This window comes from Sparus aurata, chromosome 13 (genome assembly GCF_900880675.1).
Source record: "Sparus aurata chromosome 13, fSpaAur1.1, whole genome shotgun sequence".
Lineage (NCBI taxonomy): Eukaryota > Metazoa > Chordata > Actinopteri > Spariformes > Sparidae > Sparus > Sparus aurata.
In genome coordinates this window covers 25296036-25312953 of record NC_044199.1, presented here as the reverse complement: position 1 = coordinate 25312953, position 16918 = coordinate 25296036, and the positions used below count along the sequence as shown (strand labels likewise).

General features: G+C 41.2%; 1 protein-coding gene across 1 annotated transcript; it reads left to right on the top strand.

Annotated features, from left to right (window-relative positions):
* Window positions 1-1144: 1144 nt before the first annotated feature.
* On the top strand, window positions 1145-15828 carry fam53c (family with sequence similarity 53 member C). The gene is made up of 5 exons (XM_030437866.1): window positions 1145-1513; window positions 7156-7521; window positions 8175-8232; window positions 9029-10038; window positions 10372-15828. The coding sequence occupies exons 3-5, from the start codon at window positions 8226-8228 to the stop codon at window positions 10657-10659; spliced, it is 1305 nt and encodes a 434-aa protein (XP_030293726.1). The 5' UTR covers window positions 1145-1513; window positions 7156-7521; window positions 8175-8225; the 3' UTR covers window positions 10660-15828.
* Window positions 15829-16918: the final 1090 nt, after the last annotated feature.

Below are 16918 nucleotides of genomic sequence, written 5' to 3'. Positions count from 1 at the left end.
TGATGTAAAATTATTTAATTGGCGTAGTTGTTGAGGTGGAGCTCATTTTCAACCAATGATTGTTTTCACTCTGGATTGATCTGCTGATTTCTTGATAAATCAATTTGTTTCGTTTGCTAAAAGTCTGAGAAGAATGAGAAATCTGGCCACGAAGACACAAAGTGACACCATCACTGTTAGTTTAGTTCACCACCAACAGTCCAAACCGCAACATGATTCCACATGCATCCAAATTATGAAAATAATCAGAAGGAAAAACAGATGAATTGATTAATTGTCAAGTAATGAATCTGTTTGAAGGAATAAAAACTCAAAATGCTCTGATGTCAGCTACTTAAATGTGAACATTATCTGGTTTCCTCACTCTATGACAGTAAACTGAAAATATTTGGGTTGGGCACCAAACAAAACATTTGAGGACGTCATCTTGAGCCATTTTTGAACCTTTTTCTGACAGTTTATAGGCCAAACAACTAATTAATCACGAAAATGATGTCACAGTCTTGAAATAGTGAAATGTATAAAAATAATGAAATTAAAAGTTTCAGCTGTCCTTGTATAGACTGTTGGGTCATCTAATTTATAACAAAAGGTAATTTTATAAGATATGTTCTATGTACAAATTCTCAATTTGTACTTGAGGAAATGTATTTAGTTGCATTGTAATGATGTAAGGAGCAGGTTAAAGTATAAGTGAGGTTATTTTAGCTGATCATGGGGAGGATGAGAGTGTCTCCTCCGTCCACACGGTGTGCTGCTCCTGCTGCTGCTGCTGCTGCTACTGCCAGACCGCATCAGTCTGAACTGTATTGTAACTGTAAACCATCAAATCAATCGTTTGTGTGTATTTGTCTTTCAACTGCAGTAGTCACACACTACCTTATCTCCTGAACATCTGGATAATAAAACAAAAACAGGAGGAATGACTGACAGGCACATGAGACCACAGATCTGCTGCTGTAAACAAGCTCCTGTGATCAGGGTCTGAACTACAACTCCCATGATCCTTCTCCATCTCACGGCTTATTCTCACATTTGCTGAATTTGATCTATTTCTGTAATATTTATACTTTAAGAATCTGATGTGTGTTGGAGTGAAGATGTAATGAAAATGAAAAAGTGAATAACTGGCAGGTGCTGATGATGAGGTGTAGCACCGCCCCTCCTCCTCCTGCCTGGCACCGTAAATGTTATTTATGAATGCCTGCCGCTCACGGGCGTGTGCACGCAGATTCTCTATTATTATGTTTTTAATAATATCGAGACACTGGACATTGATTGTAGCCGATGTTTAAGTGTGCCCCGGAACCTGCAGTGCCCGCTGTGTGCGGTTAAATCCAGACTTTAATTCATTGTGGTCGGTTTGGTGCTGACAGCGGCGGCGGCAGGCGGAGCGGTGCGTTCTGCTCTTTAATAATACTGGGTCAATACACCGAGCACCGCCGCTGTCTGCCCGCCCGCTGCATCCACCGGAGCAGCTTCACCTCATCACCTGGAGGTGCTGTCCGACAAGGTAAGCGTACCAATCGGCTGAGATTGAGCAAAATGACCGTTTGTTTGGTGGTTCCCTGTATGTGGTAGCTAGCTAGTCCGGGTTGATCCATCCCGCAGCATCCCGCCGTGTTTTCCTCCTCTCACGCTGCTCATAGAGCTCACAGGCCGGCCAGACGTTATTACCATCACCGCTATTATTATTGTTCGCCAGCACTGATTCTGGCTATGAATTAGCCTGTGATGCATTCATGTTTATTCAGAAGTAACCTCTCTCAGCAAAAGGCTGGAGGAGGGACAACAAACGAGATCATCCCCTCTGATATACAGCGGGTTTGTTTGTGAAATCACCGCGGCTAACGCTGCTATCCAGCTAGCTAACGCTGGGCAGGTCAGTTAGCTACCGTTAGCTAGCTGCTGCCCCTGGATGCAGTCAGGCGGCCAGTGTAGCTGCCTGTTAGCCCCGCAGACCCGCGGAGCAGACCAGCCTGAGCCCCCGGAGTCAGTGAGGCTGTGCGGGGGGTACAATCTTAAACCAGCCGATTTGTTTCAGTGAGCAAAATGGCTGAATTTATTGTGCCGACCTTGAAAGTAATAACGAGATGACATATTATTTATAGCAAGCTAACTGCTCAGGTGATGTTTGGCTGCACGGCAGCGCTAGCTCGCTCCGAGATGTAACTGGCAGCATTGGCAGGACGATATGAATTATTTTATTTTTCTGTGCTGAGTTAATGTCAAAATATCATTATGACATTCCCACACTTACTCCACACTATAATTGGAATATCACTATATATGTGTGTGTTAGCATCCCTCATTGAAAACAATGGGATCTGTTAGCCACAAGCTAGCAGCAGCCAGTGATGCCCAGCGGCCTCAGTCAGTCCGGCATCAGAGAGGCGGCTCTGCTCAGGCTGCACAATGGCCTCCGCTGCCAGGGACAGCCTGTCATCACCAAACACTGAGTGCCATTATTTAACCACAACAAACCACGTGTTTAACTAGAGCCTGATTAACACTGCGACTCCAGCCACATCAAAATAAGGAGGGTGTATAATCAGGGTCTGGACTGTTTGTGGCCCCTGACCTCATTTGTACCAGGAGCCAAAATTCTCGTGACTCCATCAGTTACAGAAGCCGATGCATTGCCAGACTTTATTAAGCAAGACACTCAGTTGTTTATGCTTTTTGAAATATCCTTTTAATCTATAATACAGATGTAGAAAAATAAAGAAGAGAGAGTTTACATTTTGAGTCTATTCATAGATTAGGTTATCAACAGAGAAACAAACCAGCTATTTTGATACTTGATTATTTCACTAATATTTCAGGATATAGTACCAAACATTTCAGCATCTCGGATGTGTTGATTTTGTTTTTCTTATCTCCATGATAATACAATGAATGTCTTTGGGTTTAGGACTGTTGGCTACACAAAACTCACAATGTGAAGATGTCACCTTTTTGCTTCGAGAAATTGCAGTGGACATTTTTACAGACCAAGTGATTTAACTAAACAACACATCTGTACATGTCTTTTTTTTTTTGTTTTTACATTTCAGAGACCAAAAGTGTTAATTGATTCATAACAATCATTAAATTAACTAACTAATAATAAAAATAGTTGTCAGTTGCAGCTTTGACCAAGAACATCATCACCATCACCACCACAATTCATCATCAATTAATCTTCTGATTATTATCTATCTATCATTTATTGTCGATTATATGAGTCATCATAATAGTGCATTTTCTTTCAACCATTTAATCAACTGATTTCAGCAGTGCTAAAATAAATGGCATATTTTATAACAAATACTTCAACATCACTACTTCAATTTTAATTATCTCCATATGACCCTGTCTGTTTATAAAGTGGACACATCTGGGCAACCGTCTCAGGATCCCAAAAATCCCGAAATAAAATGGATTGAACAAATTCTGTTTAAGTTCTAAATATGTCTGAACGCGACACCTTCATTGTGTAATCAAGTCTGTAAACACCCAGGCAGAGGCACTGATATATAGTGTATCTCCCACAGATATTATCAGTAGAAAATGCTGAATCCAAGGATTAGTCAATCATTGCCCAACCAGTGCCCTTTTTTAATTTTTTTTTAGCAGGTCTCCTCTTATGCTGCGTTCAGACCAGACGCAAATACAATCGCTTGAGACGCTTGTATGGCGCCACTTGATCATTTTGGACTATTCACGTCATTCGCGCTTGACACTGAGGGGGAAAAAAAGACGATGCACCTGTCTGCTCATTTTTGAACCGGTATTTCTCAACCCGCTCTCTTTCCACGTCGATCATGGCTGATATCACCACCGTTGCTGCACTGTTCCTGCTGTACAAGTCCCAGAAACGCCGGAAAACCACCCGCCGTCGTGTCTGGGTTCATGAAGTCCTACGGAGACGCACGGAGCTTGGGGAATTTCACTGTCTCCTCCAGGAGCTCCGTCTGGATGACGACCGGTTCCAGCGGTACCTCAGGCTGACCGGAGCCCAGTTCAAGGACCTGTTAGCTCGGGTCGGTGCCCACTAGGGTTGCACGATTCTGGAAAAAATGTGAATCATGATTTTTTGGTTAGAATTGAGATCACGATTCTCTGGCACGATTTTTTTCACAAAATGTTTATTGCACTGATGAACTTGAACAAAAAAACTAAACAAAACATTGTAGTATGCAAAGCAATGTTTTTTTTTGTTTTGTTGAAGTTCTATCATTGGATGAGAAATGATTTTTACAAAAGTAAAACAAAAATAAAAAAAAGTCTCCAAGATGAGAGGGTATCCTTTAATCCCTCATGTTGTACAGAGTTTATTGGGGCCGTATCCTTGGCTAGGTGATATGTGATAGCTGCTGTGGTCGGCTTTCTAAAACAGAGGCATAATATTCCTCCTTTTCCAAAAGCCATGTGACGTGACGTGAAGCTCGAAGTCGGGCTGTGAACAGTTGACAACGAATTTGTCTTCAAAATAAGAGCTTTACATTGCACCCCATTGGAGTTTAGAACTGGGTTCTTAGCGGGGGGCTTTTAATTTGAAAGTAGCGACCGTTCCTAGCTTGCGCTACAACAACAAGCTAGAGATCCAGGAGACGCTAGCATCTCCCGGATCTCAGCGGCTGTCCAGTTGCCCATCTAGCAGGCGAGGCGGCAAATCGGCGGAGCAAAACAGACCCTCAATTTGCCGCCCTCTGTCTAAAACCGCGGACCTAGCCGCCAAAAGGACGGGCAGATTGGCGGCTTGCTGCCCTGTCTAAAAACGGCTCTTCAAAAAATTCGGGAGGAAAATAGGAGCATTTGTTTGTGATTCAGCTCGAGATATAAAATGCTTCAGAATCGCTATGTGTGGAAATGAGATCACGTGTATGTGTGAATCGAGATCGCAATTTTTTTAACGATTTTTCGTGCAGCCCTAGTGCCCACACACAGCTACAATTAGCTTCTCCTCCATGTTGGTCTGAGTGTGAACAACCGTACGTGAGTGACGTCATCGGCTTGAACTCGTCGCTGATTGGATGTCGTGGCGCGATGCCACCTGAAAAGTTAGATATTTTCAACTTTATTCGCATCGCTTCAGACACTTCAGACGCCCCAGATGCTCCAGACGCTTCAGACGCTTCATTCGCGCTAGACACTTTATTCGCGCCGCCGCCTGAATCGCGTGTCATCGCGCCATTGAGTTGCCGCTCAATTCGCGTCTATCGCGTTCGGTCTGAACGCCCCTGTAGGGCTGTGTTGATTTGGCCATAACATGATGCTTTGAAATAGGAATGTTCCGATCCGATCTGCAGGATCGGGATCTGGGCCGATATGGCACTTTTTCACTGACCGTTTCGCGAGGGGGTGACAAAAGAGCTGCATTTAATACTGCACCGTCACAGACTCACCTGCTAACACAAGGAAGATGGTAAGCCAATGTTGCAATAGCATATGCAGAATAAGAAAGAGCCATATGAAAGTATATACATTGTTTCAACAAAATAAAAAAAAAGCTATCAAGGAACAGCTTGGATGCAGGTACTTTTTTTTCTTAATGCAGCTGTATTATCCTGGAAAATATTAGTTGGTATCGGATTAGGACTCTGTATCGGCAGATACTGAATATTGAAGGAAAAATAGTAAATATACCAATGGATCGGGGTAAAAGAAACATGATCAGGACATCCCTACTTTGAAATCTTTGTTACATGGTAATACGCAATATTTGTTTTGAAATCTCCTCAAAAGAACATAAATGCTAGGATTGCTAGGATATTTTTGACCAAATACCTTGATATCAATATAATGACAATATTGTATATTCACTAAATATTAGCAAAGTTAGTTTTTTGAGAAATTAGTATATAGTTTATCCATATAACTCATGATAAGTGTGTGAAGAGGGATATGAATGTGCATAACATAACATGTAGAAAAGTCTGGTGAATTCCGAAAACATCATCATTTTATTACTATTAAGAATTTAATATATAACGATAACAATATGACAACTAAATATTGCCCAGCACAAGTTTCCAGCACATCTTCGGATCCATGAAACCAATAATTATAGCTGCACCGTCCTACAGTATCAGAAAGATGTTCCTAATACATTTGCTGTTTGCTTGATGTGTTGTAGTAGTGTACTACTCTGCAAAACAGCCGCTGTTGCAGATTAAGCAGACTGTTATCATGCTGTCGTGAAATAAACACTTATTTCTCAGTACTCCTCGTCTTTAAATGCACTTTTGACAGTCAACCTTTATCTGCACCAGCTTGTTTTGAACATGCCTTGTCACTTTTTAAATTCATGCTTCTAACTCTGATGACATTCCTGCTAACTCTAGCAGTGTTTGTGTGGGTGCATATGCAAGGTGACACGATTGTCAGATTGTATTCAAAAGGTTATTTTGGTCCGGATCTGGAACTTCAATCAGTCATGCCCTGGCTGATGCCTGATTTACTTGATGTTGTTTGTCAATGTCTAAGGAAACAAATAAACAATTCTGTTAAATTTAGGAAAATAGTCAGAACTGTCTCTTTATGATTTACCAAAGCACAGAATAAAGAAAATCCTCATATCTGCACATTTGAGAAGCTGGAAACGGCCAACATTTGCTGATCAGTGACTGACTCAATAAGTCACACATCAAAATACTTCCTAATTATACAATGTATTAATTGTATAAAACAAAACCTTTCTAACAACTTTCTGATAAGAAAAAACGACCCTAAAATTCTTTGTTGTTGTGTGTTTTGTCTGGAAGAAATCCTCTGCTAAATTACTTAAAAAGTACAACCTGGTTTGGTCTATTAATTGGAGATTATGTTAGCTTTCCTTACAAAAAGGCTAACATCAATATAAGCTTCTGCAATTATCTGGTTTCACAACCAACACTGATGTTAGCATGACCGAAAAGCAAACATCAATAGCCAGTCTGAGAAGCAAACATTGGTGTTAGCCTGTTGGAAAAGCAAGTTATTAACCTTTTAATGATAGTATTGTTTTTAATCACTCTCTTTTTTTTTTTTTCAAACCTTGCAAATGTTGAAGTGCTTATTCAAAAATACTAATGTTGACTACAGTTGCACCCTTGCTAACTGTTGCTTGCTTGCTTCTTAATGAATAGATATGACTCGTTATGCTCACATGTTCATCTGTGTTCTCTCCAGGTGTGTTGCCAGGGGCAACAGCTGACTGACAATGTCCTTGTGAGAGTGGGCAGGGCTACCTGGCCCTAAGGTGGTAAGGAGGAGGAGGAGTCTAAGCCCTCAGCCCCTCCTGCTTCTCCTCCTGCGACGGACCAAACGGACGGACGCACAAACAGGCGTGGCTCTCCCCTCCCTCTTCCTCCTCCTCTTCCTCATCCCCTCTCCTACCCATTTTCTCCCCCTCCTCCTCTCCCTGTCTCCTCCCCGCCGCCTTCCCCCATCTCCCCCCTCTTCCCCTGCCACCATGCTGTGGTCACGCTGCTGGTGGAGAGCCTGAGAAAGCAGACTCTGGAAGGTGACCCTGCTCAGCCAGGGGACTACTACCTGGTGAGGCTCACCTCTACCTGTACCCTCACCTGCTTTGAGATGGCCTGAAATGTATAGAAACTTACTACAGGCCAGTTTTTACTCCTCAGATCAGATAACTCATTGTTTGATATGAACAAAAGTGAGAACATGTGCTGACACATTGAAATAACAGCTGAAGCTACTAAATCTGACACTTATTTTTTTACCTACTTTCATGAGCTGCTAACCAGCCTCCTCACTTAACTGTGGGCTACTTGGCTTCTAACCAAGCCTCTTCACTGTGGGTTAGTTGGCTTTTAATCAGCCTCCTCACTTTGGGTTACTTAGCTTTCAACCAGTTTCCACACTGGAGGTTTGTGCGCTTTTGAACAGCCTCCTCCCACTAGATGATGCTCTCACCAAGGCTAACTTCCTCTCTACAAGATTCTCTTCCACAGTGAATCTTAGGGAGTTTCCTCCATCAGTCTTTTTAAAAATACTACTACATTACTTGTCAGTCAACATTTTTATTATTTATTTATTATTACAAAAGTATTCATTTTGTTTCCATTCAGCTCCAGCAAGTTTCAGTCATAATGCCAAAATATTACACACAACACATATTGTACTAGTAAAATAAGAACTGTTCTTTGACAGTTTAAAGTAGATGTGTCTTTCCTTTTGTCTATCAGTCCCTGCTGGACCCGAAAACCCTCGCGGAGTGCTGGCCCCCAGATGGCTTGATGCCTGGTGAGTGTTTTAGATTTCATTCTAAGTAAACGTATTACAAATTTATATCACTCAATAGGATTCCCCGTGATTTTGCTCCAAATAAATAGACCTAACACTTTATAATATAGTAGTGCAGTAATGTAATACTTCACATACACAAGAGGCAGATAAAGAAACAGAAAGGTCCAAGTCTGTCTTTGAATTCATGTCCTTTGTATGGGCTAAAACCACCTCCAAACACGACAAAAATGTACAGTGGTTTAATACAAATAAATCCAAAAAATATAAAGGATCCTACAGAGACTTTGTGTGGTGCTGGTCTGCATTGTTTTTTTTATTGTCGAGGTTGTTTGCCTCTGACAGGATAACCGAATCCAAAGAATCAAAGAAAGATTTCCGGATAAAAACTGGCACACAATAAAACATTATAGAAACGTGAAGAATTGAAGAGACCAATGAGTTATTGTTTCTTGAACTGGATTGAACATTGGATTTTTGTGGTGTTTTAGTCACAAGAAATCACAAAAATAGGTAAACAGACATTTCTATCTATTGTAATAGAATGCTTGAGAAGATTTAGAAAGAGCTCACTCTTGTGTAAATGTGTCTTTTGGCCAGGAAAGGAACTACACTTATTATTGTAGAATAATAAAATAAAAATAATGTTGAACATTGGAAATGGGGAAACCATTGCAATGAAAAATATATAGCAACATGTCATCAACATAGAGTGACACCTAATGCTTTGTGCTATACCCTAAAACACAACCTCATCACATGACTTTTTGTATTGTATGTGTGCGTGTCCTCTCAGAGAGCAGCTACTGGCAGCTCTGCCCTCCCTCCAAGTCTGGCCTGCAGGGGGGGTTACTGAGCTCTAGTTTCCCCCCCGGCCCTGTGCCCCTGGTGCCCCCAGATGCTCACCTACAGGAGGGGGGCGACCCCCTGGACGGGACCCCCTCTCAGCCACAACAGCATCGGCCCCTGGCGCCCAGCACCTCAGCATCCGAGCTGTCTCTCCCTGGAGCGCCAGTGGCTCCTCCTGGCCCCGGGCCCCCTCCTCCTCCTCCCCCGCCCCCTAAACGCCACTGCCGTTCACTGTCGGTGCCCGAGGACCTGTCACGCTGCCGCTACACCTGGCGGCCCAGCGCCTCACGGGTCTGGACTCCAGTCAGCCGTCAGCAGTGCCATGGGGGAGCTGGGGGAGGAGTCGCAGGTGGGGGGGCTGGGGCAGGAGGAGGAGGTATAGGGGTAGGTGCGGCGGGGGGAGGAGCCTGTCCTCTCCGCGCTCCCAGTTCCTCCCTGAACTCATCGCTGCACTCCTCATCGAGCCCCACCTTCTTCAGCCTGGCACTGTCTCCAGACTCCCCGCTACCCTGGAGCTTCCCCTGGGACCCCAGCGAGGCAGCAGCAGGAGGAGGAGCCTGCTGCTGCTTCTTCCCCTCCCCTTCCTCCTGCTCCTCCTCGCCCTCCCCCCTCCACCCGCCTCCTCCGCCTCAGAGGCGTTTCTCCCTCTCCCCTGTACTCATCAGAGACTCGGCGGCCTCCACGTTCCTGCCTCCGCCTCCTGTGCCGAGCCAAGCAATGGCGCCTCCTCCAGGCTGCTCTGCCATGGCCGGAGCAGCCCGAGGGGGCCCGGTGCCCGCTTCACCCTCCTCAGCCTGCAGCACACCATCGTCTCTGAGACGCAGCCTGCCACCGCAGCTGCCCCGCTGCCACTCCCAGCCCTGTGACCTGCTGCTGCTCAAACCAGGTCTGAAGAGACGCCGTGACCCTGACAGACCCTGCGCCCGACCTGTGCTGGACTTCACCAAGATGACTCAGGTACAACAGAATTTGTTTTAAAAAGAAAATTATTTGATTTTTTTTGGGTCGACAAAACCAGCCATTTTATGGTCACAATAGAGTCCCTGAGATTGATGATCAATTTGATTTAATAAGATAAACTATCAATAGATAAATCAATGTTGAAAACTGTTTGTCAGATATTGCCCGATAGTATCTTTTTTTTTTTTGTTTTTTATATATTAAAAAATTGTGATTAGTTTTTAAGAAGAACATATTTGTCTTCACTATCAGCAGCACACTATATCTGTAACAAGCTGACACCATACATTTTTTGGTAAATTTCTTAACCTTTTCCTGTGTTTCCCGCAGACCCGCAGCATTGACCCGCAGTGTCTGGAGCGTGGTGGCAGGCTGGTCTGTGGCGGGGACGTCTGCATGGGCATGGAGGCCTTCATGGGCGACTTCCGCGGCTCCTGCTCGCCGGCTGAGTGCCTGGGCAGGACCAGCATTGGCCCGCTGAGCGAGAGTGACGAGGAGTGCCGCGAGGACGATGACGATGACGGGGAGGAGGAAGCTGAGGAGCGTGAGGCAGCGCAGCAGGCAGTGTTTGAGAGGGATTGTACAGAACTTGACTTGAACTTAATAGAAGAAAACTGACACATTTGTAAATGGAAGGCTGTTCTCTGTTTCAGTTTTTTAATTTTGTTTTATTTTGAATTGATCTGAACCCCGCCCTTCTTCCTGGACCACCACCGTCTCAACACTCCATGCCTCCTTGCCACCAATCAGCAAGGCTCTCAGGAACAACACCTTCTCTCATTGAATGAGCTGGGGTAAACAAAGCTGATTGATGACGACAGTGATGATCTGACTACCACCGGTAAAGACTCAGCACTGTGGCATCACTTGGAATCCTCCTGGCTGCTTTTTAACATTTCTTTCGTTGGAAAGCTGTTTGTTTTTAAAGGGAGGATCTCTTAGAGAGTAACTCTGGTCGCCTGTGATGAGAGGAAACCTCCACACTCTGGATCCCAGCCAACAGTTTGTCCTGCATCTGACTTTCAGTTACCTCTAAAAAGCAGGATCTTTGCTTCAGGTATCTGAAGCCCAGATGCAGAGTTTTTCCTCTTCTGTGACTGGATTGAGACTGTGCAGGTGCTTCTTGGCGTCCAGGTGTCTTCCAACACACAGCTGCTGAGTCTCTTCAACACACTACAGTCTGATGAGGCCGTCACCACAATGCAGCTCCGTCCTGAAACCCCATCACCACACCTGTCACACAGTCCAGTACCACAACCCGAATATCAGGGAACACCAGACGGAGCACCTTTAATGTCCAGTCGACATTTAAAGGGTTACTTCCCCTGAAGTACAAGAACTTCTATTCCCCCTAAAAAGTAAATGTACTTAACTCATATCAAAGGGCTTTCTATGAGACAGTATTTCGAAAATAACAGACTTGAATATTAGTTCTTTAATTAAAAAAGGATCCTCAGCTATTTTTCAGTGTAGTTTTTATTGACAAAATTAAAATGCAATATTGGCCATAACTGATTAGTATGTTGTCAAGACTCCAGAATAGTTGCAACAAAACTGCTTTTAGTTGATGAAATAAAATTAATTGCTAACTATTGTGATAGTCTATCAATGGCTTCGGTAATCTTTCAAGCAAAAATGTCAAATTGGTTCCAGCTTCTTAAAAGTGAGCATTTCTTTGTCATGTATGACAGTAGATGAGGAGTCTTCAGATTTTGGACAAAAGAAACCATACTGAAGAAATCACTTTGACTAAATGATTAATAGATTAATTGTGGAAAATAACTGGCAAATAATTAAATTTAACATTAGTCGCAGCCCTACTGCTGAATATAATCAGATCTAACTGCAGACTTAAGAAAATGGCTGTTTTGACATTAATTTGTTAGAATGACATGCATGAAGTCTTTTACAACTAGAGTGGCACTAAGGAGCGCATACCTCTGCTAAGGCTAAATGGTCCAATTTGGATTTTTTTTCCATTAAGAATCATGTATTTCCTGAGGGCATTTTACTACATATTTGGTCATTTACATCACAAAATATAGAAGGGGAAAAAAATGGGATTTCCACTTGTTGTCCTCTCTTTTGGTTGGTTGGTTTTGGTTGTTTTGCTTTATTTATTGACACAATGAAATATCTAGAATATGACCAGCTTCAACCTTTAAAAACACTTGAGTACAACAGCTTCTGTTTCATAGTAATCGTTAAGACTGATTTGTTTGCCTGTTTTCCTAATGAAATAATGTGATCAACGCCTCATGGCTCGCATAGAGATGTATATTCGGATCTGGCCAAAACATTTTAGTTTTTCATGTTAATTTCAAGGCATTGCTATGAAATTTATCATGATAGTAGCCCAATCTTATTTATAACAATACGTAATTCAGAGTCTGGTGTTACATTTGAAAACCACACTAAAACACACTGATCACGCACACATGCACACATCACAGTCATGTGACCTCAGCGTGGTGATGCATTCAGGTTCGCTGTTGTTTTGAGGTGCCATCCCATCAGGCTTCACTGAGGGCAGGTAGCCACTGATGCTGTTGTTCACCTGAGTGTTCACACATTCCTGTCACACGCTTGTCAAAACACGGCACACACTCCGCCTCATTCACCGTGTGTGTGTGTGTGTGTGTGAGAGTGAGAATCCTTGAACACCCCCAATGGTCTTGTGATTTATGTCCAGATTGGCTCCAGATTAGGGTTGCAATGGTATGAATTTTTCACAGCACCATAATCATCTAAAAAAATATCACTAAACAGAATACTTGTTATTGTTAATATCAATTACAATGACCTTTTCACAGGATAAAAACCATGTTTGCTTTTGATAGAACAACCGTTATTATAATTCCACAAATATTTATGTCCTTACAGACATGAAACTTATCATAAATGTATTTTTAAATGACACTTGATACAGTAGAATTCAATACCGTAGATAAGCTAAATCTGCACAGTATGATAATCTTCCATATATAACGCTGCAACCCTACTCTAGACATGATTTATCCTCTATGAAGCTATGCAGAAACACTAAATAGTTTTAGAAGATTATCGTGTGAAAAATACCTACGCAAATATATCACCAATTGTTGTTGGGCTGAAGCTGGCCAGTTGGAGAATTTTAACATATCGCCCAAGGCTATTGGGACATCAGATCAGGAAACTTTTCAGGTGACTAATCAGACGCCGTGACCTTAAACTGAAAGTTTTTTTAAAAATTAGTTTGAGATGGCCAGTAAAGGATGAAAATGTGGGCTGAATCTGTGCACTGTATGCATTTGTATCCAAATCTGATTGGTCATTGGGGTTGAGTATTGTTTTAAATAAGATGTGACAGTTTCCATTATTGTATCAGCTTAACAACAACAAAAGGATACCTTTACATTAAAGGTGCAATATGTAACAAATAAGGGGCATCGTAACACCAGAGGAACTGTCAACTGCTATTCATTGTACTTTTTGCTGTTGCTATTAGCTCAGTTACCAGTAAATTAAGAATATATTTTGACAAGACCAGAATTAGTGATCATTAGAACAGCTGAAAGACTAAGAGAGACTGTTTTGAATGAAGTGATGCATACAATGAGTTAAAAAGGCAGTCAAGCTTTGCTTGGTTCAGTAAAAGTCCTAAATTTGATATTGGAAGGTGCATGGTTGCATTTTTCCGCTAATAAGGATAATTGGTATAAGGATAATTGGTGTAAGAATATTGCCTTTATTCACTAATTGTGAGTTCATTCTGTTTATTTGTAAGACTAAAAATCTAAGCGAGCTTGTGAAATGTCACAAACTCATCCCTCACAAACCTCTCTGCTAAAACTATGGGGTTGTATAATTGCTACAAAGTGGTATTACAAGACAGGCCATGGCCATCTGATAAGCATGCTAACTTAAGCTGGCATCTGTGCAACACAAACCTAAGATGTCTTTAACATGACATCAACACTGTTGTTTCATTCCATTCTGTTGACAATGTGGGTTCATTTGTCAGATATTTTAAACAAAAATTCTGACCATATCTTATACATTGCACCTTTTTTAAAAAAAATAAAAATATAGAAAAAAAAGTTAATGGAAAAGAGCAATCGAAGTTATCACATTTTATAACCACATGGTCTGAAACAAGCTAATAAGATTATAAATCTAAACCGATACTCAAGATTAACCTTCAGCATTTGAGAGGTTTTAAATGCTCAGTGCTACAGACAACAGTATGTAAATGCATTTATTGACTATGTTTCATAGGGAGCTTCTAAAGAGTAATGCATTTACGAAAGTGGATAAATCAAATGTCAATCTGGATGCAATCTTGATGGTGAAGATTCACAGAACCACCAGGTGTGTTGTTGGGGAAAGTCGACTGAGAACGTTCACAGGTTGTTTTTTTCCCACCAATTTCCCTTGAAAAGAATAAAAAAACGCACATTTAAGGTCTCCGAACCATTTACAGTGTTTCAAAGTTTCACTGAGCGTCCATGTTGTTGTTGACAGCTGCATAAAGGACCACTTGGCTTGTTTTAAATGTTAACTTTTGTACTCAAATTCTTATGTCACATTCCTGTATCAGGTTTCAGATTGATTTCCTTGTATCCACGCAGCCATTTTGTTTCCATACATCAATTCTGCGAGATAATCCATCACAGCCAGTGTTGAAGTTTATTAGACTTTTGGTCAAAGCTATTGTCTTATTGTTGGCCACACAGTTGAAAACAAACTGTTGAGTGATTCTTCCGAGGGCAATACAACATCCAAGAGTTGACGGTCAATTGCTGAAAAACATCTCGGAATGATGTTAAAAACTAAAAACTTAAAGACAATCAACATGTAAACAAGAACAATTAAACGACCATGTAGCAAAGAAGTAAGGTTTATTTGGTCATTTCAATTCAGCAGACTGTCAGATCTCAGATGACGAAATGTCCCTAAATACAACAAAAAGGGAAAAGGGTTACTATTCAATAACAATCGTTTAACTTAATGCTTACTGTGATGGATTACCGTCATTTGGTTTGGGCAATGTTACTGTTAGGTTTTTTAGATATTTGTTTATAAAAAAGAGCATTGAATCCACTTTATAAAAGACAAGTTTGTTGTTTTGTTAGCAGGCTGTTGCAGTCTAGATTTCAGAGGGTTTAAAACTCATCTGGATGTTTGATGTGTGAGCGGAAAATGCAGCGTTTCAGTTTGTGTGAATATTTCTTCTCTGTCTGTCACCTCATTGGGTAAAAGCAACTCTGAGAAACATCTTGCAAGTTACTAATTTGGCGCTCATATAGGAACAGTTCAGCATTTTCTTCAGAGGTGATATTAAGATGGACATCAGTCTTATGTTTGTGTTAATTAAAGGTAGTGTTGGGACACTGTTAGCTTAGCTTTGCATAAAGACTGGGGACAACAAGAGTCTAGTAAATTTTGATCTTCACCTCTTACTGTTTCAACCATAATTGGGAAAAACGATTAATGTTAGCCTCTTGAATTATTATTTAGACTTTGATTTTGTGCCACTGCTTCCAGTTTATCCCAGTGGCTACTTGTGGTGTTGCGCCAGAAAAAAATACCTGTGGCCCAAAAATCCTTTTCTCCATTGGTCACCATTAGAAAGGAGACATCAGTAAAACTGTTGACAAGATGTCTCAAACTGAAAACATGTTCAATAATGACTGTTTCTGTTACCATTTTTTGATCGATGGAGGTTTTATGTTTTTAACACATCTTTGCAGTCACTATCTAGTTATATTATAAATCTATTGTCAGCCTCCAAATTTTAAGTTTAAATCGGACATATTGTGAATTTCTGACGGTGACAACGCAAGAGAAGGTGACAATTTGTGTACTTCAGAGGTGTTAGTAGGTGTATTTATAGACTTTAGACAGAGCCAAGAGACATGACAGAGCTATGTCCTTGTCCTTTCCCACCTTTATGTTAAACATAGCTAAGCCAAGCTTAACACATCCTGACTTCAGTTCTGTATTTAATACAAAACTGATATTCATTTTCAAATCTCAAACATCTCACAAGAAAGAATGTTGAACCACTCCCTAAGATGAAATCAAAGTTTGCTATGAGCCAAATTGTTAGCATGTGCTATCAATTAGAATTTTGAAAGTAGCTAACCAAAGTTAACAGGAAAAAACACAAGTTCACTCAAATTCATAAATTCACAAAATAATTCAAAAAGAAACATTACATTTAAAATAACGGTAATATTACTAGACACAATGTCCCCATAACACACAATGTGCCCGTAATACATGTATACATGCAGTGTCCTCAAAGACAGTGTCCCGGTAACACATGTACACACACACACACACCTCCGCCCATCCCCTCTGGTTTGTCAGTTTGTTTCTGTTGGTCGCTCCATAACACCCAACATAAGCCTTAACTGAACATATTCTATTATTCTGTAAATCAAAACGTTAAAAAGAAAAAAGGAAAAGACAAAACTAACGGAGAAGAAAAGGAAATGTGTACTGTAGCTGTTAAATTTTTAGTCCCTCTGTTAATTATTTTCTGCTGTTTTTTCTTAATATTTCTAATCTGATGTCTGAGCGTGACGAGGTGTCGGCGATGAACACATCGTGTTTGAAAAAAATAAAAGAAGCTTCAGGACAGAGGAGGGAGCTGTAAATGGAGGAGCAGTCGTGTACAAAGTTAGCAGAGAGACTCGGACATCTCTTGTCTTTTAGAAATGTTTTTTATTGTATGTGATTAAAAAAAAGAACAATGACAACATGGCAATTTGAAAAGCAGTTTGTGAATAAATTAAGTTTATTGAGAATTATTTTACAAAGAAAGGGAAAACTGGTGTCCTGTGTTTATTGTCATCACTTTCATCAAGTCTGTCAGAAACTTAATTCATTT